The sequence below is a fragment of the Trematomus bernacchii genome, unplaced genomic scaffold (genome assembly GCF_902827165.1).
Source record: "Trematomus bernacchii unplaced genomic scaffold, fTreBer1.1, whole genome shotgun sequence".
Lineage (NCBI taxonomy): Eukaryota > Metazoa > Chordata > Actinopteri > Perciformes > Nototheniidae > Trematomus > Trematomus bernacchii.
In genome coordinates, this window is record NW_022987973.1 from 14,839,947 (window position 1) to 14,867,591 (window position 27,645).

The 27,645-nt window shown below is 41.7% G+C and overlaps 1 protein-coding gene across 3 annotated transcripts; it reads right to left on the reverse strand.

Annotated features, from left to right (window-relative positions):
• Window positions 1-4,312: 4,312 nt before the first annotated feature.
• Window positions 4,313-20,990, reverse strand: mapk6 (mitogen-activated protein kinase 6). Of its 3 annotated transcripts, none has more exons than XM_034116603.1 (8): window positions 20,813-20,990; window positions 14,932-15,810; window positions 14,496-14,813; window positions 8,188-8,332; window positions 7,638-7,802; window positions 7,325-7,520; window positions 6,933-7,050; window positions 4,313-6,699 (listed from the first exon to the last, which is right to left on the reverse strand). In XM_034116603.1, exons 2-8 carry the CDS (start codon window positions 15,166-15,168, stop codon window positions 5,617-5,619), a joined length of 2,262 nt encoding a protein of 753 aa, XP_033972494.1. In that variant the 5' UTR covers window positions 15,169-15,810; window positions 20,813-20,990; the 3' UTR covers window positions 4,313-5,616. The 3 variants fall into 3 exon arrangements, with proteins under 3 accessions (XP_033972494.1, XP_033972495.1, XP_033972493.1); XM_034116604.1 differs by lacking the exon at window positions 20,813-20,990 and adding an exon at window positions 18,958-18,976; XM_034116602.1 differs by lacking the exon at window positions 20,813-20,990 and adding an exon at window positions 17,497-17,663.
• Between the last annotated feature and the right edge of the window lie 6,655 nt (window positions 20,991-27,645).

Sequence of the window (27,645 nt, forward strand, 5' to 3'; positions counted from 1 at the left end):
GTGCATGGAAAACTGGCCACAATGTGGACAACTGATTTGTTTTTTGTTTTTTGTTCAGGCTTTTTCATTCCAACACCTGCAGACCTGATGCCATGTACAAACATGTTCATAAAGCTGTAAAGTAAGAACAGAAGCCTGAACGCTGCAACAGATGTTTTTTCTGGGATAATTCACTCAGTATCACTACTGCTTTAAGGGAAGACAGTCGGGTTTGCATAATGCTCAAGATGAAACATTACTATTATATATCTTTATTGAACAAGGACCATGCATACAAATACATTAATCTCAAAAAGAGAAGAGATGCTATAAACAAGATTATAGCTAAAATCTCATTTCCATCTGCAGTCACACACATACAAATCAATAAACATTACAACATTTCATAATGCCTTTCACACTAACAAATAAAACAGATCAAATACAGATCTATGGGGAGAAAGCTTCACTTACATGATGTATACATAAATATGATGTGTGTCCTGTCCAAAGTTACAGTAAACACAAGACTTGATGACCAGCTGCTACATCCCGCTACAACACAAGAAGGATTCGTCCCCTCCTGACCCAGGAGGCACCGCAGGTCCTGGTCCAGACTCTTCTCATCTCACGCCTTGACTACTGTAACTCCCTCCTAGCTGGTCTGCCTGCCAGTGCCCTCCGACCTCTGCAGCTCATCCAGAATGGAGCAGTCAGACTGGTCTTCAAACTCCCCAAGTTCTCCCAGACTGCACCACTCCTCGCTCCCCTCCACTGGCTGCCAGTAGCGGCCAATGATGACACTGGTCCTGGCCTACCAAGCCGTCAATGGATCAGAACCTTCCTACATCCAGGACATGGTTAAACACTACACTACAGCACGTGCACTTCGCTCTGCATCGGCTAATCAGCTTGCTACTCCTTCACTGCAAATGGGACCCAGGTACCCCTCAAAAACATGCCTGTTCCAAAATAGTGGAACAAGTTCCCCATTGATATCAGGACATCACAGAGTCTACACACATTCTGTTGCAGACTAAAAGCTCACCTGTTTTGACTGCATCTTGGATAAAAAGATATATATATCTTCTGTACGTAGTTCTTACAAAGGATTTGGCTTAAGTGAAGCTATTGCAGTAGCACTTAATCTGGTTGGGTTTATAGATAGGATACCTGCAGGATTCTTGCTTTTGAGTTTGTTTCATCATGGTTGAATGCACTTATTGTAAGTCGCTTTGGATAAAACATCAGCTAAATGAAATGTAATCTAATGTGAAAGACAGAGAACACAAAATATGCTATAAGAGAAAATATTATTTTTAACAAATACAAGTTTATCATGAAAAGGAACAAACTCTGTGAAAAACCAAGAAAATAACACCAATTCAAAACAATTAACTCATGTTCAAATTCTTAGATACCACAACATATCAGCAGCCAGCAGAGAGAGCAGACACAGAAGTATCTGACCATATGACTTAGTGTAGCAAACCATGATCGAGAAGTAGTCTTATGGATGAGGTCATTAGACATGGTGTACATCTATAGTAATTTCCATTAGCTGTGCGTTTTGTGCAACATATCATAACATAACAACATAAGGGAATTCCTGGTAAGGAAGATGTAGGACGCAGCAAGAACTTCATAGCAGGACATCGCTAAGTGAAAACAACACTTTCACTTTGAGGTTGAATTTTGTGTGAACAACCTGCATGAAGGGTAAAAAAGCTATTTAATGGAGAAATGCGTCTCTGCTATAAAATGTGCTTAACCAAGAACAGCTGTTTCTACTAATGGGCCTTCACAAAGATGTTCTTGACTGACTGCACAAATTACAGTGTGAGCCTACGTAAGGTATTTATCTGCTGTAGGTATGTACGACTAATTCATGACTAAAGCCTTTTTCATACTCTTAAAAATTACATACAAAAATATTAGCTCCTGCAAAGTTATGTTCTGCAGTTCAAAGAAGATTCAACAAAGTGATGGTGGTACTCATCCCCAGAGGTTTAAAGTAACTAAGTACATTTACTAAAGTATTGTACTTATGTAACATTGTGAGGTACTTGTACTTTACTTGAGTATTTCCATTTGATTTTACTTCTTATAATATGAACATCTTTATATTAAAATAATATAATTATATTTAAAAAAACATTAAATTCCTTTGAAAAAATAGTTTTCTTATTTAAGCAGGTCGTTTTAAGAGCTTTTTTGCTAATGTCAAAACCGCACAATGCTTGAAAATCCTATGTTACACTGATGTCAATGGGCAGGACATACTATAACCTTGGCAGAAGATGAAGTTTTAAAAGTGTCCAAGAGGTGAAGTCTATTTATAAATGCACTTTGTGTTCTAAGTTTAGTATCCAGTGCTCTGCACAACTCCGCTCTGAATATGGACACACATTCTGACATGGAGGTGCCAGAATGGGAAGCCACAAGTCGTAGCTGATAACTATCGGAGGCTTTGTCTCCACATCACAGCATGACCTCTGCAGAGCAGGTCAGCTCCATTTGTTAGTCCAGTGCTTTCCATTCAAGGAAATGAATCTGTAGAAACTCAATGAGTTCCTAGTCCTTGCTGAAATCCAGAACAATGGGTTTTAATTGGACTGCAGGAAAGAGAATAGTAATCATGACCTCAAATTAGCCGGCTCAGCTTCTGTCAGCTGATGTGTGGCGAGTCGAGCTGCTTACCCTGGGTTTCATTTGAAACCTGACAACACCTGACAGGCCGGGACAGAGGCAGAATGCAGATGAAGGAGCAGATGAGGAACGTGCAGCAGGAAGGGAGGATGGGGGAGTTGGTGTCATGGTGGAGGTAGTGAGGGAGCATGAGGGATGCTCACAATTAAATAGGAAACATCACATCTTTATGTACGAGAGAGAACACATACAATGAGAGAAAGAGGAAGCTGCAGGAAATAAATGAGACCCGTTTACAGAAAAGTACATGGCACATGCCATTTTAATTTTGAACTGAATGTAGTCTTCAGGCACCTCTCCTTTCTTGTCTTGTCTAATCAGGTACAGTACCTTTGCTTTCATCTGAGTGCTACAGCAGGGTTTGATCACCGCGGCCAAAGATTGTATTGTTGCCAAGAAGGAAACACCAAGCTTGGCTAATTTCCCCCGGCAGGAAGTAGCAGCAGTGAAAACCCCGAGCCCAGCTGTGTCTGGTTTGGAGGAGCAGCTCCAACCTTTGCACCACCGCGTCTCCCCTCCTGTACGGTCAGACTAGTGGAGATTCAATCCGACTCACCTTTGGTACCAAAACAGTTCACCTTTACTTCAAAAGATTAACATCGATCTGTTATCCATTGCAGGAAATCCAGACATTAGAAGCATGCTCAGCGGGTTACGGGTACTTTAGTCAATCTACCTTTATGCAACATTTTAGAGAACTTGTACTTTATCAGAATCTTTCCTTTTTTTTAAAGATTTGACCAATTATAGACATACAATCAGCCGTTATAAGATGTGCTGTTATACATTAAACTACCAATATGGTTTAAATGATCCCCACCTCGGCCATCTTATGCTGCTCACAAGTTGATACATCAGTATTGAATAGCATACTGAAGATGATAGTTATACATAATGAACCATCACAGCAACTTTTACTACATTTCACATTTTTGCTTTGTGACCCAAAAAGTGTTGTGTCCACCCTTTTTGGTCTCTTACCATACATTAGTCTTTTAAATGAGAATCAGATTAATCATGTACATTATACACCACGTTTTAAAGGAACAACTCGCCTCCACTCAAGAGTACCATGCTTTCTCAATAATGAAGGATTGAAAATGTAGAGGGTAAATGCTTCCGATTAAAAGACACTATGATTGTGGTAAAATGACTTCCCACAATCCTTTGCTAATGATACTAAGCGTGTCTACCAAGGTGACTGTGTTGATGTTTTAAAGAGGTTTGAAGTCCATACAGAAAGAGTGCCTGTGCTGTGAGGTTAAATGTCTTCGTACTGTTTCTACACACGCTTCACTAATGCATAACATAACATTTGTTTCTTAGTGTTTTACACCTAATAAGTGCTGGGATTATGTGCGTTGGTCACAGCTCTGAGATGTGGTGGTGCGAGCCAGAGCTACATTTAGCTGGTGATTCAAAGCTCGTGTCCCCGGTGGTCAGTGTAATTCAGTCTGCCTGCTTTGACATTAAAGATTACGTCTAGAGGTGGCAGCACTGCAGTCAGCACTTCCTGTCACCAGCAAGGCTCTCGTGGCTTTGTGGTCATTCACAATTTAAGTTACAACCCAACACTTAACAGAGAGTCACGTCTGACCAAAAAGAACGAGCGAGACAAGCTAAACTCTTTGCCAGTAATTTTATTTTGAGATATTTTTGTAGAACAGGGGAACCAATGATTACAAAAGAAAGTCCATAAGTGTTCTACATGCTACACCTTAACCTAATTCATCATGCTTGCCTGGAAAAAGTACATAGAAATTGAACAAAAAACGTACAATTAAAACTGACGTACATTATACTCACCGTTAACTTTACTTAGATGTACCTTTCTCTTGCCTCCATGCACGCATTTTTTGAACATTACATTTAGATAAAAAATTAAGACTTTTAGGCGCTTCTTTAACCATAAAGCAGTTTTTCCATTAAAGACAGAATGCACCTATAAATTAAAAAACAAAAAGAATGATATCCATCTGGACAATATTGGTGGGAAATGGAAAGCCTCGACTTCTTTTAGAACATAAACGATGAATTTGCATCCTACCAATAAAACAAAAGAACACTTCCACGCCCAGTCGCCCATATAGTGCCGAAAGGAAAATGGAGTCGGTCCAACTCCTCGATCTTCAATAATCACATTGAAATAACACATTTTGATAAAATAAATATCGCACATTTGCTAGAAATAAATAATGATGACTGAAACACCTCACTATGTTAAATGCTAAAGTGAGACAGATTTCATCTACGCGACCAGGATGGTCATGTGGGTAAAGCACTAGTGCGGCTTCGAGTGTCTCTCGCGGCTGTTACCTTGAGGTAGATAACACATTTACATCAACGCCTACGATAATGGTTTCTGCTGGCATCATGTGTCAGATTTACAGTATGTAAGGGTTATTAAGGAAGCTTTCTTCAGGGGGAAATGTCAAATGAAAAATTAAAAAAGGGACATCCCATCCCCTTCCTTTTCGTTGTGTATCCCGTCCCAGGCATGGCTGTTTGAAGCACTTTACATGCCCACAGCAACGCTAGCGTCTATCTCCCTTCCTTATTAACCGACAAACCTCGTCTCCTTGACTCCTCCCTACCATCCGTTTTCCTTCTAGCTCCTTCTCTCCTTCTCTCCGTTCTTTTACAGTACTTAAGTGTGCGCGTGACATGCCAGTTGAGCAATGAGGGCGTAGACATAAACCCATGGAGGCCTGGTGGTCAAGGCTCAGAGCGATGACCCCAACTCTTTAAATATAACAAGTCACCCCTTTCAACTCTTAAAAAAACAAAATTAAATTAAAAGTAACCATGATAAAAAAAAAAAAGGTATGAAATGATTCAAGTTCAATAATATATCATATTATTAAAAAAAGAAAAACATAAAAACAAAACTGCCTAGATGTGTCACTGTGAGGGAAGATATATATTTCTTTAATTAAGATGCTTGAAGATGCTGCTGTAGGTTTTGTGGGCGATCTGGGGGGAGCATTTCACAGCGCAGGGGGTGAGGGACGCCTGGATGGATTTCAGAGGCAAGTCATCGGGGGCGTCAAAGCCGGGCAGGGCCAGAGAGTCCAGCTGCACGTTCAGCACAATCTCCGTGTTCATGCCGAGGAAGCTCTCGTCCAGCTCTCTCCCCTCCGAGGGCTCCGTCTCAGGGACCACAGTGTCTGCGGCCCCCTCCTCCTTCCTGCTGAACAGGCGGTCCAGGTAGCTGGTGTACGTGCTCTCCTTCTGGAGCTGGTCCTCTTTGTGTATGTCCCAGCATGCTTCGTCTATCAAACAGCCGTTCTCCCCGACTCTCTCCCCCGAGCCGAAGCTCTCCCAGGGGCAGGCGGGCCAGGGGCCGTCTCCCCCCGGCCCTCCTCCGCCTAACTGGGCGAAGTTAACCAGGCACTTCTCCTCCTTCTCCTGACTTATGGACTTGGACATGGAGCCTGAGCGGGCCGCCTCCAGCTGGGAGACGGAGGAGTTGAGCTCGTTCAGGAGGCCCACCTCGCTGAGCAGGGCCGCCTCCGGACAGGGCTCCGGCTGCAGGCTCAGTTTGATGGTGCTGGCGATGAAGGAGTCGAAGTCGAAGCCTTGGCTCTGCTGGCTCTGAGGCTTCTCCGTCTGGTGCTTCTCCTGCTCGCTGTCCTTCTCCACCGGACTCTGGGTCTTCTCCGCTTCCTTCAGTGCGATCTGGGCCTTCACCAGCCCGTTCTTCTCGCACTTGCTCTTGGCCTTGCGGTCCGCCTTCTCCTTGCTCTGCTGCTCCTTCCAGTTGGAGAGGTCGATGATGAGCTTGGGTTCGTAGTAGTGGTTGACTTCACTTTCCCTCCAGATGAGGTTGTCCAGGTAGGAGGGCGACACGGCCTTGTAGTTACAGGTGTGGCTACACTGCTGGTCACAGTATTTGTTCTCGTGGTGTTCGTCCTGCCAGGATCGCTCCGGCTGGAACAGAGTGGAGTAGTCGTAGGACGGCTCATCCAGGAACTTCTCCCGGTCTCCATCAGCATATTTACGAGGATCCACCTGGAAACAGACAACAATTAGACTTTCTATAAAATGTACTTTGGATAAGACAAGTTAAATAATATCCCTGTACACTAAAAGCTTTGGTTTGAAACGTTTTTTTTATTCTTAACCTATGCATCCTCACATTTAGGGAGCACATTATCAAACTTTATCTATAGCTTTCAAAAGTAAACCCGAAGAGTTATCGGTTTAACATGTGTATGCAGATGTTTGTCACAATTCAAACACACCTGGACCTCCTCCTCGTCTGTTACATCAGAGAGAGCCCTTGGGTCGACCTGAACCTCGTCCGGGTCGTGGTTGCTGTGCAAGTGCCAGTCATTCTCTGACAGCAGGCTCTCATGATACCTGATGATAAAATGAAGGAGAGAGACTTCAGTACACAACGGACACATAACATGGAGCTCCAGTACATGATCAGACTACTCAAACAAACCGTTAAACTAATTCAGAATACTCGTGACCTTTATGTTCACATTATAACTGCTTATTTAGCAGAGAGAAAAGCAAACTATTCTTCCCTGAAACTAATATCAAAATAATGTCAGACCAGGCTAAATATATAACTTTGTATCTCCTGCCTGGTGACAGAGAGCAGGGTTTGAGAGGGGACGCATCATACCTCTCCCAGGTGTGGCTGTGGCTCTGGTCCATGAGCAGGATATCATCGACTTCGTCCTCGATGTGGAAGGGGTGCAGAGAGACAGGCTCGTCCAGGGGGAAGGAGTAGTCGGCCATATAGGGGTGGGCCAGGGCCTCCTCCGCAGTGAGACGATCCATGGGGTTAAAGGTCAGGATCTTCTCCAGGAAATCCAGGGCTGCAGAGAGAAAGGACGTTGAGATGTAGGAAACATGTGATCCCTGAGAGAGAGAGGCCCCTCACTGTTAAGAGTGCTTGACGAGTACTTCTGAATGAAAGCGTGAGTGGTGCTCACCCTGGGGGCTGACGTCAGGCAGCAGCTTGGCCAGGGGGTTGTGAGGCTTGGACATGTCGCTGCGGATGAACACAGGGATGACGCTGTGGAGCTCCTGCCGGTCCTCCTCTCTCAGCACGGGGATGGACTCCAGGATCAGCTGCATCTGCGCCAGCTCATGGGCCCCTGAAACCCCCGGCAGACAACATTAGCATCTTTCGTTGAAGAGTTACACAACATCCAACATCTGCATGACTGATTCAGGGGTTTTGAGAGAGGCTGAGAAGCAGATCATGAGAACAGAGATGTTATTTGCCTTGTGTTCAGCTTATTCAACAAATAAGAACAGTCAGTCTCGCCCACCTCCAGCTGGATTTGCAAAAGAGGAGTATAATGAAAGTAAATGCAGATTGACTCTGGTCTCTCTGAACAAAGTCATTGACTAGCAGGATGAACATTTGACATCCTCCGACATCAGAGTCATCCAACCTGCTCTAAAGGCTGCTCGCTAGTATGTGTGTACATGAGGTGTTACTGTGAGACAGACATAAGAACCAGAGTCAACATTTACCTGCAAAGAGGGTTTTCCCTGTGAGCATCTCAGCGAAGATGCAGCCTGCGGCCCACATGTCGATGGCTTTGGTGTAGTTGTTAGGAGAGAGCAGCAGGCGAGGAGACCGGTACCACTTGGTCACCAGACCTTCAGAGAGATGGCCCTGTGGTGGAAAAGGGACATGGCATATTTAGTGAGACCCTTACCCAAAGAATACATCGACTAGGGATGTCATCAGAACAGATACTTTGCTACCAACGCAAAGCGAGGATCCCTGGAGTGGTATTATGTGTTCAAACTTCATTCAGTAAAAATACGTATTAGGTGAGGGTAATGTAGGGATGGCTATCATGATGTCTTTCATTTTTTGTGAGAAACTTGAATAAATACAGTTGTATCAAAAGGGATGTTTTAACATTATTGGAAAATAGAAAATTATGACCCATTTAAGTTCCCAACAAAAACAAATACAAAAAAGTATGCAAATGGTAATAAAAAAAGTGCACATTGAAGTACTTGGGATTTACTTTTGAGTTGTTTTACCCTGGTAGAAGACAAGGTATTGAGAATGTATCTTACTGGTATATATATATATATATATATATATATATATATATATATATATATATAATATATATATATATATATATATATATATATATATATATATATATATATATATATATATATATATATATATATATATATATATATATATATATATATATACACCAGTAAGATACATTCTCAATACCTTGTCTTCTACCAGGGTAAAACAACTCAAAAGTAAAATATATATATATATATATATACGCAACTATCTTTTTCAAAAACTACAGTAGTGCATGATCTGCTATGCCCTCGTGTTTGGTTAATTCACAGTCAAAGATACCCTCGTTAATAGATAAATGTGATTAGCATGACTTCATGTGCCTCTATGTGCCGTACAGCAGGGCTGCTAACAGGAATCCCAGAATGCCTGCTGCTCCTTGATGGTCCTGCTCCGTGCTGGTCACATACGCAACATGGAGCAGCATGGAGACAAAGACCCCAGAGAGACAGGGGGGAGATCAGACACGTGCAGGCCCTGTCAGCAGTCTGAGAGCAGGATAATCCCCCGCTGCCACACTCTCCTCTCACCAGTGACACCAATCTGCACTCCCACACAGAGCAGGGCTGCTCACGGGAACAGGACACTGAACACAAAGGAAATGGACCTGTGTGCACACCGACTGGGGGGATGGGAGGGCGTAAAACAACACCGTCACTGCCCTCTCTCACCCCACATGCAGTGGTAGTTTGTGGTGAGACTAAAATGGTTGGCTCACCACTGAGCCAGGCTCCTGTTTCTGCACAAAGTTAGCCTCCTCTACGTCACACTATGCTGGAGTGCATTAGTGCGATGAACACTCTTATTTTGATGGGCCTATAAATCCTATGTAGACGTGACTCCCTCCTTCAGAAGACTGGTAATCTGATCGTCTGAATTTAGCAGCGACTGTCACAATGAAACCTGTGAAAAGGGGAATTACAGAGCAGATCACACCGACTGACTGAAACGCATGGGAGTGTCCAGCTCCCATTCAGCCAGTAAACTGTCTTTTGTGAATGTGGTTACAATGGAGAAATACATGCAACCAGCTTAGCAGAGCATTGCCACAGATTTAGATTAGGTCAGCTTGAAAGAGCACCGGGTCGTTGCGTAAGGACAATTCTGAGAACGATGGACTCTGAACCAAAAGAAGCAGATTACAGTTTGCCTACCAGCTGAAGGCATTTAAGTGCATTAGCTAAACATTCCTGCTTGCCTCTAACTTTTACTTATGTCCAATGGCGCATTTCCACCGCAGGCCTCGCTCGACTTAGTACGGTTTTGTTAGGCCTTGTTAGGCCTGGCTCACTTTAATGCTGCGCTTCCATTACAGTTTAGGAACTGAGGTAGTATCTATAGTAAGGCAGTGTAGGCGGAGCCGTGACGTCATCTTCAATGAGCACCCCAGAAAAACAACATCAGCCGTTAGCTGTTAGCACTCAGAGCTCACAGCTCCTCATATCTGTTCAGAAACTAGACAAAAGTTAAACAAGTACAAACCACAGACTGTCTGGCGAATACAGTCGCTGCTTTATTTATGTCTGTATAGGCCGTTGTTGTGAGTGTGGACGGTCGGAGCATATACTGCGTTAGCTTAGCCAATCTCCATTTAGAAAACACGCATTTTAAAAGGTTTTTTGCCTGCCGTCTGTCTGCAGACTTGTCAAAGCATTAATTCATGGTTTTTACTAACCGGTATCAGTATGTTGTTACTTCGGCATCATTTTGAAACGTGTATTACAATTAAATCACGGTCAAATATGTTCATCTTGTTGTAGTTGTAGCCCCCTTGCCAGCGATGCTCTCTCTAATTTAGCATACTCAGCCCGACTCAGCCCTGTTTGTTAGCCCCGATAGAACCACGATTTTGTCGGGCCAGAAAAAAGGTGAAAAAGTACCCCCGGGCCGGAACTAGGCATAGTGGAGACACAACCAAAAACGGGCCCGGCACGACACGGCACGCTTAAACCACGCTCCGCGCAATGGTGGAAATGCGCAATGGTGGAAACGCGCCATGGTGGAAACGCGCCATGGTGGAAATGCGCCATGAGTGGGCCACTCACCACAAAGACAGAGACATAGGAATTAAAGCATCAGTCATCTCAATAACTCTGACAGCAGTTGGTGAATAACTTAACCACCTGATCTAGATCAAACAAGGATGACATTTAGTGACTCATAAAAGGCTCCCTTAGTGAGTCTGGCTGCGGTCAATCAAAGCGACCTTTAGCAGGTCTCACCAGATCTCAGTAAAGGTGCTTGCTGAAGAGACAGTGAGGTCATCCCCAAGCTAGTCTCCATTTGCAGGAAAAGGCTGTGCTGAAGCTAGTGGCTGAAGCCTAAAAGATATATTTTCTTGCCGGCACCAAAAGTATTTTAGTCTTCCCTTAGCCCACCCACACACATACACGTGAATAATTTCAAAACACTATTAATAGCAGGTTAAGAGGCGTTTTACTGCAGTCTCACAACACATGGAAATAAATCCATGGTTATCCATTAATAAGGTCCATATGTCTAATCAGGACTTTGGCTGGTCAGCATTATTCTTGCTAATTTAGGTTCCATTATAAAACTACGATTTGTTTCAAGAAACTACAGAGTGTGAAAGGCCTTCTCTAGAATTCATTATAGCCGTCGACTCCCTGGAATTTGTCTTGTTAGATCCAGACAGGCCTGTTGCTAGATGAATAATTAGGTCAAATGTGTGTCTGTGTTTGTGTGTGTGGTGTTCTTGAAGTTTTGTAGTTGTGTGTGTTCCAAGGGATGCTTGTGTGGAAGAAATGGACGTGTACGAGTCCTCCTATCCCCTCTTCTCCTAACATTCCAAAAAATGACCATGTTCTTATCTCTTTACCGTCACAAATTAATAAATGTTATGCTGAACCAAAGGCATACATACAATACAATCCTTTATTCATAGGGAGCTTTCCAAGTTTTAAAATAATACAACTCCTGACTTATAGTAAAATACAAGTAGATAATGTACTTCATCAACGGGTTATTTGTATGTCCCACACAGATGTGCCTTGCACTTGTAGTCTTCATTTCATACGACAAAAGCCATAGATCAAATAAACTGGTTTGTTAACTTTCAAAGCTGATTCGACATTCAGATGACGCAACAAGATCATTTCCCGTCAAGAAAACAGAGGTGAAATAAGGCCAAGATTAAATGTGTTACACTATTGTGTCGTTTAAAGCCTTTGTTAGTGTTGTGTTCAAATACAAAACAGCAACCAATGCTAAAGAGTAAGTGTTGTATTCTTTTGTAATACTCTTGTTGTTGACTACAGCTAGAAATGAACTCAAGCTTTATATAAGCTTCAAATGCTGCCCTGAGCAAATCTCCCACAACAAGACAAAGAGCGGGCTGGGAAAAGGAGGGGACTCGGGGTTGGAGAAGTTGGATGAGTGCATGTGAATTCTTGCCATTCTTGATCCTCGGCCACCATGAGGGCCGGCCTTAAAGTTCACACAGGCAGAAATGGCCTGCTTTCTGAGACAAAGGAAAGATAGCCCAGGTACTCCTGGCAAGCGTGACAAGAGCTTTACTCCAAACCAACCGTCCAGGGTTATTAAAAGCCTAAATAGAATTTAAGGAATTATGTTTTGTACTGACCAAAAGCAGCATAAAACAAAAGTAAAGTAGGAGGAAAAGGTGGATCAAATGACTTGCGCCTACATCACTGACGCATAATTCAATACCAAATGATTGAAACTACGCCAGAAACTGAGGTTCCCCGGCAAGGAGCGCTTCTTTATTTAGGCACAACGTTATTCAAATGACATGCACTCAGCCGCCCAGCTGCTCTGCCTCACCAGGCCTGCTAGAAGAACAGGGTGGTTGTGAAAGGACATCTTCCCTCAGTAATTCTGCAATAACGTCCAGACAGCACTGAAGCCAGATGTTTTCTTAACGCCGCCACATTTCACCAGGCACCAGTGTTGTGTGGGGGTGATGTGTTCATATTCAAACAAGCCTCATTTGCTCCCAGACACCAGACGAACACTCAATTAGATGACTAGGTGCCATGAAAAAGTGGCTGGTTGAGATATCAGTGTTCTCTCTTCCCCCCCCACCCACACCACTATTGTTATCGGAGTAGAGACAGACACAACACAGCAACAGAGCTTTGAAAAGAGCAGGGTCAAAACCATTTAAAGTCAGTATTGCTACAGGACTACAGCGTATGTATCCTTGACATAAAATCAGCAGCAGTAGTAGAGCAGACAAAAGTCAGACACACAGGAGATGAACCCAGTCAAGCAGCTTTTCAATACCCACTTGCCTGCATATTTCCCATCAGGAAAAAACTGCTTATATAAAAGGAAAAAAGCCCCCATGGTTAAAGCTGCTGTAAGGGAGGAGTGTATACAAGTTGGGTGGGTGGATACAGTGAATGAACTGTGTGAGAAACTCTCAGTTCTTCCCAGAAACTATGAGCCCTCTACTTCCTCTTCATATTGCAGAGAGCTATTGTCTCACCTAAGATATGTGAAACCAGAGCTGAAAATGGAGTTATACTACATATGCATAGTAGTGGTAGTGTGCTGGAAATGAGCAGTTCTGGTAAACAAGTATGAGTCTCAGAGTGATGCATGCTGTGGATCCAGGCTGTGTTAGGGATATGAATCAGGCTGGGCCAACCGGAGGAATCACATCACGTGAGCCAACTTCAGACTAATGACTAATCTGAGACACGAGTGAGCATCTGACTGCCTCTGCGCCCTAAAGAGAGCCAACAGCTACAGGAGAGACCGAGAGAGAGAGAGAGAGAGAGAGACTCCCCATGCTAGATTTCCTCACATCACACCACCATATGGCCTTTGTTTGGAATTTCCTCATCCCTTTAAAAAGGTGACAGAAACACAAGGGCAATACAGACCCTCCACCTGGCTACAATTAGACAGGGTGTCCCAAACTGTTCTCATACTCCGGACAAAGCAACCTACTTTATTGGGACCATTACACTGCCCCACAAAACCAAATACCAGGGTTATAGACAGCATTAAAGTGTGTTTACATTCAACATTTGGTGTGTTAACATCTGGATTTGTATGCCCTGGTTAATATAATTGCTGGCATCTGATAAAAGACAAGGAAACGGACACAAAGAAAACCACCTTCTCAAGGATCCACTTATTTTATTTAGTTTTGAAAATAGAATAATGACCTCAGGCAAATTGAACTTGTCTGTTAATAAAAAATACCTTTGTTTTATCAACAGCATGTCCTTTATTTATCGGCTCCGGCCTTAATTCAAATTATCATTATATGCAGACGATGGCTAAAGGCTGAATTATTTCTGTTTTGCCCATGCCACAAATCAAATATTTGACACATTTCCCCCTGGGAGTGAACATTATCTTCCACTTTATCATGAACCCACACATTTGTATTTTTAGACATTAGAATAGAGCCCATTCTCAGGGCTAGCTTTATAAATGTTTTCCACAGCCTTGCTCTCCTGACAAGGGAAACAGAGGCGTTACCTCAAGGAACCACATCCCGTCTTGTTTACTTCCTGCTGTGAAACTGCGTCACCCAGGAGGCCTACCCATTACTTAGCAATGACACCCCGCGTCGGAGCAGCAAAGCATTGATCTTTGGGCAAACATTGCCAAGCCGGCTCTTCTTCTTATAGCTCTTGTCTATGTAGCATTTCAACACACTGCTCATCACAAAAACATGAAACACTTATATTCCCCACCAATAGAAGACTGGGCCTACCTTGTGAGAGTAGTGTGGGTCCATGATGCGGGCCAGGCCAAAGTCTCCGATCTTCAGCACCAGGTCCTCTGTGTTGACAAACAGGTTGGCAGGCTTGAGGTCGCGGTGCAGCACGTTGGCAGAGTGGATGTACTTTAGGCCCCTAAGGAGCTGGTACATAAAGAGCCTTGCATGGCCCTCAGAGAGAAGGCCCCTCTCCAGCAGCTGACACAGGTCCGTGTCCATGTATTCCTGCACGATGTAGACCGAGTTGACCTCTGTCAGAGACACCACGTCCTCCGTTAGCCTGCGACCATTGGGGCCCAAAGTTTCAAACACCTGGAGAAGTAAGAAGAAGGATCAGTGTGGAACTCCAAAATGGATGTTTTGTTTTTCCCAGCCCCAGATGATATGATAAATAGTCTTTGTGACATCATGCAGAGCACTTGCCCCTCACCTTCACAATGTTGTCGTGATCGAGGCGCCTGATGATCTTGATTTCCCGCAGTGCATGCTTCACACTCTGGGGGTCGGTCAGGATAATTTTCTTCACGGCAACACGCTTGTCACAGTCTGTATCAACTGCTGAGAACACCAAGCCGTTCCCCCCGTAGCCCAGAGGCTTTAAGTCCATGTAGCGAGAACCCAGGTCGAAACCGTGGATGTTCATCAGGGACTCAAACTTCTCTGCCATGGCGACTGTTTTCAGGTTTACTCCAAGCTTCTGCTAACGCTGACGATTGGCTTCTGGCCTGTTTCCAAGTCCAACTTTAACACCAACGGAGGAATTGATCTGACTATTCCCCCACTACTTCAGCGGCTGAGCTAACTGACCCTGTATAGACGACTACTGAGTCCCCCGTCTAGCTGTCACTGGCAGATTTGGGGTATTAACATGTGTTCAAAGTTTTGATCCATCTTGGATAAGGAGAGTAAATATAAAAGTTGAAATTTTCCTCTAGTTCCAGGTGTGTGGATATATTTAGGGGAACGTTTTTTAGTAAACTTGGGTTTATAATATGCAATGGAATGGACTGTGAGGCCAATTAAAAAACACTGAGACTATATTAAATTATAAAAAACATGTAGTTGCATCCTTACAGTGCAGATACATTCAGTGTATGACTGGTCCTGAGCAGCTTCATATAATTTTTTTTCTTTCTTCTTAATTGTTTGTTTTTTTAACTGTACATTTCCCGTCAAGTCACCTGATCTATAAAACTGAAATTAGTCTGGCCTATAAATCTTCAAAGTAAATGTTCACCCTCAATGATCAGGTGGCTCAAGCTCGCCACAGTCGCAATCAAAACTGTCCTCCATTTTACTTGGGTATAAACTGAAAAACAAGAGAAAAACAGAAGGAAAGAAATGTAAGAAAAATAATCGAGAAGTTTTAAGTGTAGGATTTAACAATATCATTTCCCCACAGAATAACCTACCATTTCCCAAAAACATTGATACACATGTAGGGTTTTAACCAAAATACTGAAACACTTGAAATTAAGTTTTTGTGATACTGGATTGATTATTTATGAATAGTTCATATTAAAACATTGCTGGCACTGTTCATTTGGTTTTGCATTTTATCTTACATAGACCGTGATAACTGCAAATGCAACTGTTATATTTACATATAGAAATGCTCAGATTATATCCATATGATGGTGTGTTCTTTATACTTTGTCAGAACTCCTAAAGTATCTACAGTATCGCAGTATTTTGACTGATACCACCAATATTATGACACAGCATTTCAACATTTCACAAAATCATAAATCCCCAAAAGACCCCAGCATTGCGTTAAAATACAGCCACACCGTACCCTTACTACATTTGTTAGGGTTGTCCCAATACAATAGAGCTTTATTTGTAAAGCACTTTAAAACCTCCAGACCAACGTGCTGTACAGAGAACGAAATAAATACAATACAAAAATCACACGCACCATAACATAAGTAAACATACAAATACAAAACAAAAATAAACGAGAAAAAAATAACAGCCATAAAGTTAAATAGATACACCATTTAAAAGCAATAAAAGTAACAATTGTCAAAGTGTCAAACATATACAAACCAAACCGTCACATTCAACTGCTTTAGTTTTAACCATATACTCCATGTAACGTGGTGTCATTAATTACTTAATTTACTGAGATTATATCCATATGGTGGTGTGTTGTTTATACTTTACCAGAACTCCAAATTGTTTTTCAAAAGCCGCAATATATCGCCTTGCATACAGTATGGCAGTACATTGAATGATGGCAATAACACAGACTTCTACATTTCACAAAACTATATTTAGACAAACAAAGAACCCAGCGTTGCGTGAAAATACAGTCAAAACGTACACTTACTAGATGTGTTAAGGTTTTCACAAAAGCATTGGACAAGCCAAGCAGTGGGATTCACCTGCTTTAGTTTTAGCCACAGACTGTAGGTAACGTGGTGTCATTAATGGAAACTATCCCCTCCCTCCCTGCCCCGCCAGACGCTCGCTAGTCCGGTTTCAGGGTATCGATAAACCTGTGAGATAACCCACAGAGGCTCAATTTAGATTAACCCCTAAGGGGAGCTTACATAGCACACATTGAAGACAAAAAAACACAGCGTTTGAGCCTATCTTTACACCGACTATGTGCTGTCTTCACCCGGTCTGTGACTGGCGGAAAAAGCCAAGCATAACGGCGAGCTGAGAAGCTGCTGACAGACCCCGGTCTACTTGGTTTTATATATCACATAGCACATCCTGTCGGTAACACACACGTGAACCATATTACAAGGAAAACACAGATATAAACACAATGCATGTTTCATAAATAACACAGATAACGTTAAAGAGAGAGCCACGGATAGCGCGAACAAAGGAGCCGCTGTTGGCGGAGGACCCCGACTACGTGGAAACAGCTTAGCAGCACAAAGCAGGGTTAAACCGCTAAAAACCTATACACACATCTACAGTGAAACGACAGTCAATGTGAGGAACAGAGACAACAGCCAATGTATAATATATTACTCACAGTCCGTATTCGTCGCATTAGTTTGTGTTTAATGAAACCCAGGCGAGGGTAGACTGGGCTCTCGAGCTCTACGGATCTGTTGCAATCGCCATTGAGGCTGGGCACAGCTATGAAAGACAGCCTGACGTCACGGCGCTGCCTTCACGGACCCTAGGAAATATTCCAACTACAATCCTGTGGACCAATACCACTGTTTGGCCTTCAAGGCTTCATATAATTGAACAACTACTATTTTGTTATTCAATTATGGTAATTATTGTTTTATTACACAGTTCTCAGTTAAAAATAAGTAATATCCTGAAACCACTTTTAGGTTATTAGGTTCATTAACGAAAACGTAGAGGCAGTAAACTAACACAAATGTTGTTATATCCTTATAACAGAGATCATTTGAGGCATTTATTACAAGTATTTGAAATCACTTTAAAGGCTACATTAAACATATATTTTAAAGCTCCCTTAAACATATCACTGTTTTATCTTCTAAATAATGTAATCACTTTGTAGTAGAGATACACAAACGGGTTTTTGATCTGAAAGAGATGTTTTCCCTGAAATAAATAAGTAAAACAGAAGCCAAAGTAGCAGATACTTTTAGCAGTAGCCTATGGGTGCATTGCAGTCTTACATAGCCTAATACAGGCTTATACGATGTTGTAGTCTTTATCAAAAACATAGCACTGCAGAGTTGGTCGTTTCAGCATTACAACTTGGAGCCAAGAGCAGTATTTGAAAGCATCAGGAGTCATTAAACATGTCTTAAAAGTTACAATCACGTGACAGTGGTGGATTCATATTCCAACTCAATATTAAATCACGGTTTATGGATTCAATGATAACGTTAATAATCCTTGAGGTAAACAAGAATGCCATAATCAAAGCAAAGTTCAAACGCTCTGGACAAATAGTTATCATAGCCAGCTAGATACATTAGCAAAAGGCATAATCCCTGAAATAAATGACTATGTGAAGAAAGACAAAATAATGATTATTTTATCAGTTAAAATATGAAATGAATAATCCATGATAAAGGGTAGGGTTAAACATAAGTAATCTGTTTCCCCATAGACTACTAGTCTATCCAAGGAGAGATGTTGAAAAACAATCCGATACACTTGCACGAAAATACTGCAGACCAGAAACTTAGTTGCGTATTTTGCATCTATCAGTGATCTCAGTAGGCCTATGTTTTTTATTATTATTTTGTATTCTCTTAAATTTAGGTTTAAATAAACGCGAAATGCCTGACCTGCCTGCAATTATCTAGATAGAAAAGCAGTCTTTCCACATGCTTTAGTCTGGTCCATTTCATCCATGTGTTTTTTACATAAGTTGTTGTTTCCGGATTGATCCACGATTTGTTTTTTTCCTTTGGTTGGTATTAAGGTTGTTTTCCGATTATGGCATGCAGTAGGCTATTTGATTAATCTTGTCAGTGAGAAAATTGACATTTCCACTCACTGCAGCTTGCGGATTTAGAAAGTCCATCTGGCACAGAGCTTCGCAGGGTGTTTCTGTTTCATCGGTCCGCCTTCACATCCGATCTCCACGAGGCTTACGCATCCCGAGCAAAACAAAGTCAAGAGCTCAATGAAGGTATTAATTCATGTTCAGGCCCCCCATTGAGACTGCGGTGGGTCCTCTCTCGTTGTGGATGCTGTGAATGGATGATGGTATGGGAGTGCTGGCATGCAGGCAGCAGCATCACAGCCGCAGCATCAGCATCCGCAGGCAGACCATGTGGGGACCCATGTGCCCGAGAATGCAGATTCCTCTCTCAGGCCGGGATGGGCTCTGCGTTGGAGAACAAGAGCTTCATGCGGACCGAGCAGGATGCGATAGACTCAGAGAGCGATTCTTGTCCCGGGTATTAATGGGCAAAAAGAGAGAGAATACTGAGAAAACACTCAATATGCCTTTCATGCTTGATTTAGGTATGTGAGGTCGTAGTTCATGACAATGTTGTAGTACATCAATCTCAAATATATAAAGTGATGCAATAATAATTGACAGACCTTTAGGATACCAGAAATATAATCCCTTAGTCATATATTTTAATCATTCCTAATTGTGTTATTATGTGTAATACAGATACCTAATAGGTATGAATGGATTTGATTTTTATAATCTGTTAGAAAAAAGGTTGAAGTAATGTGCTGTTTCTTTTTGGTATTGGAGAAATAAAGCCTAGGAATAACTGAGTAAAACAAAAGCCACAGATGAGCTCCAATTACCTGCCAGTCATAGTTAATGTAATGATTGCCATTACATTTATTTTTCAATATTCTTAGCGTAAGTCTAATGAAAGCTGAGGAAAGGAAAACGTGAACGAAACTGCTTTAAGAAAAGTTTATATTTTCCTTTATTCATTTTAGATTAACACTCATGCTAAAATTATACTATTAATCAAAGTGTTGACTCCCCTCCCATACTGGAAGGTCACAGGTCAAGTTACTTCAGGTTTCTTATTGCTCTAAGGCTCTTTCACATATGGAGCCAAGACTCTTTCGTCTTCCACAAGTCAGAAAACAGAGAGAGGCAGTGTAAAATGTCATATCATCATATCAATCATATTTCTTGATTAGGTATTTCTACATGGCTGCCCATTTGTGAAATCCACTGTCTGCGGTAGTTGAAAGAATGGAGGTCAGGAAAGGTTAAGATGCACCTCACCATACCTGTTTACATCGTAAATCCCTCAAATGTTGTTTGTTTTGGAGAAGAAAGAATAATACATTATTTGTTTTGTGTATTTAAAATGGCTAACAACGTGAATCCACAAGGGTCAGAGTCTGCTGCAAGCCACCCCTTGTACACCATGAGACAAATTATTGACATCAAGTCTTTGAGTATTAGTAGCATCAATGAAAGCCACTCGCAGTCACTGTTAATGTCTTATTGCTGTTATACTCTTGTCCAAAAAACGTTGAAATACATCACATTTATTTAGCTGGTGCTTTTATTTAACGCATGGACGGTACAAGAAGTGCATTTCAACCATCAAGATACAACGGAAAATATGCAAGAATAATGACAGAAACAAAACAGACGCTCTGCTTTTCCAATCCAGGCGTCTTGTTTGTTAAGTATAGTTTGACGGAAGTAGCTGTTATCCATGTTCCTCTGCTGGTGGTATTACTCTGTGACACACACTTCCAAACTGTCCCATTCCTGCATTACTTTCCTCTATTTCACTACTAAAACAAAACTCATCAACTGTTCTCCCATCCACGCAAAACAAACATCTGATCCCAGAAAGTCATCACATTCATGTCATCTTGTTCCTTTGCCAAAATCAATCTTTCCTGCCACTTACCAAGACTGACATTCTCCTGGGACGACTGGAGCATCATGGTAAAGAAGTTAAAAGTCCATCCAGGAGAGTTTTTACCGTATAGCCAACACTGGTGAAGAGTGCAGTCCAGTATCTCCCTGTGTATGTGTGGGTAAGTGTGTTTTCAGAGCTTTGGCAACGTGTTATCCTACTCCATGTGCCTCTGGTTGTGAAGTGGAGCTCCATGCAGAGTTAATATAGGCCAGGCCGGAGAGGGGAGGAGACTGCTCTGTTTATGGTCTGGCCTGTCAGCATGTCACCATTAGGGCCCAGTGCCACCTTTCTCTTTCACTGCTACTTTTCTTCTACTTCCTTTTTTGTTACTTTCCAAACTGCTAAATTTCTCCAAAGCTGTTGGTCCAGCCCTAACGGAAACAGAGCTACACTATCCTCACCTGCTCTGAAACATATCCCTGTTTCTGGCTGAAAGCTTAGCAGATCCAGTTTTTGCAATTCATGATTCTTTATCTGTCAGCTCCAATAAAAAGATTACCCATTATGCGCAGTGAGTGTTCCGCTTCCAAAACACATTTGAATGAAATGAAAAAAACACACTCTTGCTGATTTCTGTAAGCACACGCACACAGTTTGGGAAAAATATTAATGACAGGCATGCTGTTTTCCCTCTGAAGGGGAGTGTTAATGTTTTATTGCTTGCTGTAATAGTAAGAATCAGTGGGGGGGATATGAAATTGTGAATCATGAAATGCCTGTTTTCCTCCTGCCTCACAAATCAGAAATGTTATTCTCACAACATCACATGGTGTCTGCCACTCGCTGCCTGCAAGACTGTCCTGCTGGCTAGACTCCCTCCTACCATCTTGTTCTGCTCGTCATATGGCAGGTTGTGCATATTGTGACAGACTGGCGTGTTTGGGCTGTAGGAGGATATGTGCGTGTGTACTTGTTTGATATTCAAACCAGACTGCTGCAGGGTCTGGACCATCTGTGTGTTATCAAAATATCTAAATGGTGGTACATGTATGAGGAAATGAGGGCAAAGCTGTGGGTTATATTCTTCCTTTGACAATGCTATTATTTATTTTACATAAGAGGTTAAAGGTCACCTATTATGCAAAATCCACTTTTTCATGTCTTTTATAGATAAACATGTGTCCCCTCTGTGTAAAGAGATTCTGAAAGTTTTAGAAAAAAAGATTTGCTCACTTTTTGTCCTGATCCATTTATATATTTTGCAGGTCACCCTTGAAAAAGAGATCTTTTGATCTCAAGGGGCTTTCACCTGGTTAAATAAAGGCTACAAACAATAAAAACCTGTCTGAAAATGAGCTGATCAGATTTTGGCCACTTTATGATGTCATAACGATTTCTTTGCTTGTGTAACCATTAGCCAATAACCAACCAAGGTAACACCGGCCCACCTTATCATCTGAATCTCCTCCTAGAGCACCATTGTGTTCTTTTTAACCAAATATCTCTCAGAGGGGCATGGGGAGTGGCTCCTTATTTTCATCTAAAGTAACAGACAGAGAGTCAGCACTTTTGAAACAGGGCTGAAACAGGGGTTTATGGGATGCTACAATGCATGATCTGTTTGGTATTTCAAGGCAAACACTTCAGAGACATGTTTGGTATATATCAGAGACCTATAATATATTGAGGAAATAGAGTATAATAGGAGACCTTTAAGTAATGACCTGGGATGCATGCAGTGTTAACCTTTGTGTATGTGTGTGTAGGCTTGGTGCCACGTGACTCTACTATAACCAAGCGTGTCAGGGCAATGCTGTACTCAGTTGATGAACACCATTCATTAATGACTCGCTGATTACCCTAAATGTGAACAGTCATTATACAACACAACTCACCGAAGCAGTATGGTGGCTCTCTCTAACACTAGCAGTCAGAGGGATTAACTCTGTTCTCTGTTGCTTCTGCTGTTTTCTTCTGTTGAACAGAAGTTTGTCTCACTGGACCTGAAGTCAAGGTGCAGAACAGATCGAGTGGCCATTTGACCCTCACAGGAGCTGTGTGTTATCACACACCCTGTTCTTGTGAGATACCACGCAACTCAGGTATTTCACAGCGTTGTGAAAGAGGCCTACTCAGAGAAAGTGTTGGTGTGATTTCGCTACAGTGCAGGGACCAATGCTTACAGACATCCTTTCGTGGCGTGATGTACAGTGTAGATCAGTTTTTTCAAACATTTTGAAATATTGCATCCCCTTTGCAATATTTTGTTTTGCATTCATCACTTAATTCACCAAACCAATTTTTTGTCATCATGCATTTACACTAAGACATCGCTGTAGTTGCAATGAACTGCGTCTTCTTGTCTAGCTACACTGAAAGTTTATTTGGAAACAGGGATATTTTTTCAGTTTTTCCAGTTTTCGGCTGTTACACTGAAAAATGTTATCAGTCTCTTATGTTTTATTATGTTTTTGAATCTCGCATTACTGAATTTGTTTTATTAACCTTTGTAGAGCCTTACAGTACTCCATATTACCCCTAGGAGTGCACTTACTCCCATCTGAGAAACACTATTAGGTGAAAAGTAAAGATGAAAATGCTCAGATAGTGGCCCTGCTCTTTCATCTATGGTTGCATCAGTTCAAAACCTCCCTGTACCCATTAACCAGGAGTGAAGTGGCTGTCCCATCAAACCGTCACTCAGCACTGAGGGTGTGCAACTCAATGCTGCAAAGGATTATGCAAGTTTAGCCTGTTAAATAAATGACAATTACGTCCTGTGTGCAGAGCAGATGGGATGACTTTCTGCGGACTTACTCTACACGTTTATGTTTGAGTGGAACATGACAGTATTATATAATGCATGATGATGTAAGCAATATAATATATGACTTGTCATAAGTATTTTTTCCCTCTAAAGAGTACTGCAGGAAAAGTCAATAGCGTTTGAATGGCTTTTAAGTTCTTCTTCTTGAAAACACAAGCTCAAGGTATTTAAACATTTTCTCCTACAACTGAAATCGTAAGCTTTTACATGTCAGAAAATGAGAGTTTGGACTACTAAACGTCTTAACAGTGAACACGTAGAGGTTTTGTAACTTTGGTGTAGTTTGTTAGTGTTAGATTTGACTCCCGACGACTTATAATGTTTTCTCAAAGGTGATATGTTATCTTACTGAACAAAGAGTAAACTTTTGTTTCACAACATATTCTTATTGTTATAATCATAAACCCAATGAAAAAATCACATTGACTTTTTGTCAATGGAACCAGTGCAATGCTAATTGCGTCATACCTGCAACACTACATATGTTCACTTGAATCATTTCTTTTAAGATCTGAGTTGAGGTCAGCAGCTACAATGTTAACAGGCTTATTCAATGAACATATTCATGCAAAACATATGTTAGAGCGGAAACAAGTCTTCCTCCATGCATCACATTTCAAATTAGTATTATATATCACTGGTATATATTGTGGTTGTTTTGTTTTTAAAGAAATAGGTCAGAAATAAGTCTTTGCATTAAAGGAAAAATCTGATCATCAGCATGGCCAGCAGATCTTAATCGACCTATTTTACCAGCATTCCTGCATCACAGAATATAAGAAAAAAGGTAATTGTATTGGGGGGATGTTCTGCAGAGGAATGCTGATCTGGCTGGGACAATGTGTGAATTGTGTGCTCTGTTGTTTGATCTGATTGAATTTGTCAGAGATAAAACAGGGTGTTTGGTGGTGATGTAAGAGGATCAGAAGCTCTGGAATCTGGAGGTTTCTTAACTGGAATAATACGGAAACCTTTCACCCTAAGGTGCTCATGTGTTTACTCAACAGGTTCAGATAACATGGAGTGGATGGCATAGCCGGTAATTAATCTGGTGTAAATTTAGATGCAGCCCTAATTAGTCGGGAGAAGTTTGCCTGCACACATTTAGACAGCCGGTATAATCTTACAGTGTGTTGTGCTTCTAGCTTACTATTTGTTAAATGTAATTTACTATAATGCTTTACTGTCATCTCTAGTACAGGTGTAACCAACAATAAAGAGCATCTTGCGTTGTTTCAAGCAAGAGATGGTAAAGGATGGAAAGGCTGCAGCCAACTATTCTTTTCATTATTGATTTTTACAAATATTTATTATAATAATGGATGAAATGTCTTCCATTAACACAACAAAGTATACAGTTGCACACAGTTTAAGGTGATGTCTTTAGATGTGTTGTTTTGTCAATCCAAAATAGAAGGTTATTTTGTGTTAATAAATATAAAATAGAGAAAAGCAGGAAATATTCATATTTCTTCTACTAACTGAGAGGCCGTTTGCATTAAAATGACCTCAGTGTCGATTTGATTGATCAATCAGTTAATCCATCGATTAAGATTAAAATAATTTCTGTAAACAACCTAACATTCTGAGTGATGGATTACAACATAAACACTTTTACAGTCACACATGCGTATCTTCTTAAAAGTTCAATGACACTAAGGACTGGAAACTTTTTTCCTTTCTTTTTATGGCAACTAAACCATAAAGATTAAAAAAGAGGTCAAAGTTAAAAGTCGTCTGTGAATTCTTCCATTGTTGTGACGGAACTCATTCTAGAGAAGACCAGTGTTCAATGTCTAAACGAAACCATAAAACCCTGATAAATACGCAGAGAACACACTGTCCACTGCATGGAGAGAGAGAGAGAGAGAGAGAGAGAGAGAGAGAGAGAGAGAGAGAGAGATTGATAGATAGGAGAGCTTTGGTTTTCAATGCTGTGTAGAAGATCTGATAACTTCCTGCCTGCAAGGTCTTAAACCCCATAATATTTGGGTTTCAAATAAGCTCAAGGATGTCCTGTGTCATCATTATCAGCGCGTTGATGTCTGAACATATTTCAGCAGCCATGCTTTTGTCCCTTCATGTTGTTGGTCATGTGTTAATGATTTTCCTGAGTGTTGTCTCACTGAATGCCATTGGCATGGAAACCTTCGTGGTTTCTTTTGTGAAATTGAGTGCGTAAATCTGTTGCTTATGTGTATTATGAGCACATGATGCCGTTCTCATCTAGAAGACATTACATTACATTACATGTCACTTATTAAACGCTTTTACCCAAAGCGACCTGCATACATGCAATATTGTGGGCAATCCCCACAGGAGCAATTTGTGGTGAAGAGTCTTGCCCAGGGACACAACGACATGCTGACTGCAGATCAGCACACTAACCCCTCCAGAAGACATGTGACTTAATTTTCATCAATAACAGACCATTTCTCTGATCTCTCCTCTCTGACTTTCCTTCAACAGAGACACATTTCCATTCTCTGTCTTTTAGAAAATATAATTTCACCCCAACAGATGCAGTGTCAAGCCTCTTATCACACAAAGTGTCACAGCAGCCAGAAGTATGGGATTGATTGGCCTCTTCTCTCAGACTGAGTGTCACAGGCGCTGAACAGCAGCTACCTCCATTACCAGCTGATCACGGCTGAACCTCCAACTCACACAGATTGCTCAGCGTGTTGGCCTCCATACCTCTTCAGTTTCCCTTCAGCTTATCTCTACAGAGTGGATGCTGCATCAAAGTCAGATAATGGGCCTGTATTAAGGTTAACAGCTTGGGTTTCAGGCCTGTCTTTTAAATGTGGCAGCCAGTGAATAAGGCCGCCCCTGCTCTTACTGGCCGCATGCCTCCTTGGCCTCCCTGCATTGGCTCTGTGTGTCTGGGTCGATGCAGCACTAGAGCAGCAAAAGCACACAGTGTTTAGTGCTATCGGCAGAATGGGGAGCCTGTCTGGCCAATCTCGGCCTGAGCTGTCACTGCGATCGGCTGGCTCACCCCTGCATACAAACTATTGGATAAAAGGGATCCAAAATGCTCTGCTTGGATTGGTTATTTACACATCTCTGCGAGGACAGTACTGTCCACCTGCAGCAAAAATGCGGAAGATCATTATCTGAAATTAATCCTCTAAAGACAAGCCAGGTTTTGAATATATGGCTTCTTCTCCAGTGACCGCATAACACAACTTGGAAAATGGGATTTTTCCAATCACACAGCAAGCAGGTCTGTGTGTCTATCGATTGTCCTGTGTGAAGCATCAATCATTAACCTGTGCTACTATGGCATGGTGTGATAGGAAAGGGAGTGGAAAAACACATGGCTGTTGTTGCAGGTCCACTGCACTGCATCCGTCCTCTGCCAGGGGATACTGAACTCAAGTTTGTTTTGCAATAACATGTAATCCTGTACCAAGGAACGCTACAGCACTCGGACCAACTGAGGTGTGTGTTCATTGGGTAATCTGGAGACTGTGTGTGTGTGTTTTCCCAGCTGCACTACATGCTTCACAGTACACTCTAGTGTGGGATGATGAGTTTTTTGATGCATGGGTCATTGCAGTTCAGTTTAACTCGGCTCCTCTGCATAGCTGAGGAATATATAATGCATACAAAATGCAATTGAAACAGGATAAGGGTTCTCCTTTGCATCTGCTGAATATTTCTTTGCAGCATGCATGAGTCTTAGCAGGAAGGATTAGATTGTGGCGGTGCAGAGTTCACACAAAAATCCCTTTTAGTGCAACAGAATTTAAGATAAAGGGATTGTATCAGACTCAAAACTGTTACATAAGATGACAGAGGAGCCTCTACCTCTTCATCCTGCTGAACCATTTCTCTTTATGTGTAAATGAACACGCCTACTGTGATGTCACAGTCAAAACGTTCCACTAATGGCTAACAAGACTCATCAATACCCTGGGTTTAGGGGACATGCATGTTCTAATTATAGCTGGCAATAATCAGAATACCATGTGCTTTGGTTAGGATCCAATGCCACTGACAGTTCATGGAAATAAGACAGGACTGATTTTTTTAAAAGGAAGAAAAT

What these genes read in the sequence shown, in the direction of transcription:
- mapk6 (XM_034116603.1), bottom strand. Translation starts at nt 15,168, where the DNA reads ATGGCAGAGAAGTTTGAGTCCCTGATGAACATCCACGGTTTCGACCTG. An exon ending in ACCCACACTACTCTCACAAG is followed by an intron (nt 8,333 to 14,495) that starts GTAGGCCCAGTC and finishes TTTCCACCACAG; the next exon opens with GGCCATCTCTCTGAAGGTCT. An exon ending in GCCTGACGTCAGCCCCCAGG is followed by an intron (nt 7,521 to 7,637) that starts GTGAGCACCACT and finishes TTCTCTCTGCAG; the next exon opens with CCCTGGATTTCCTGGAGAAG.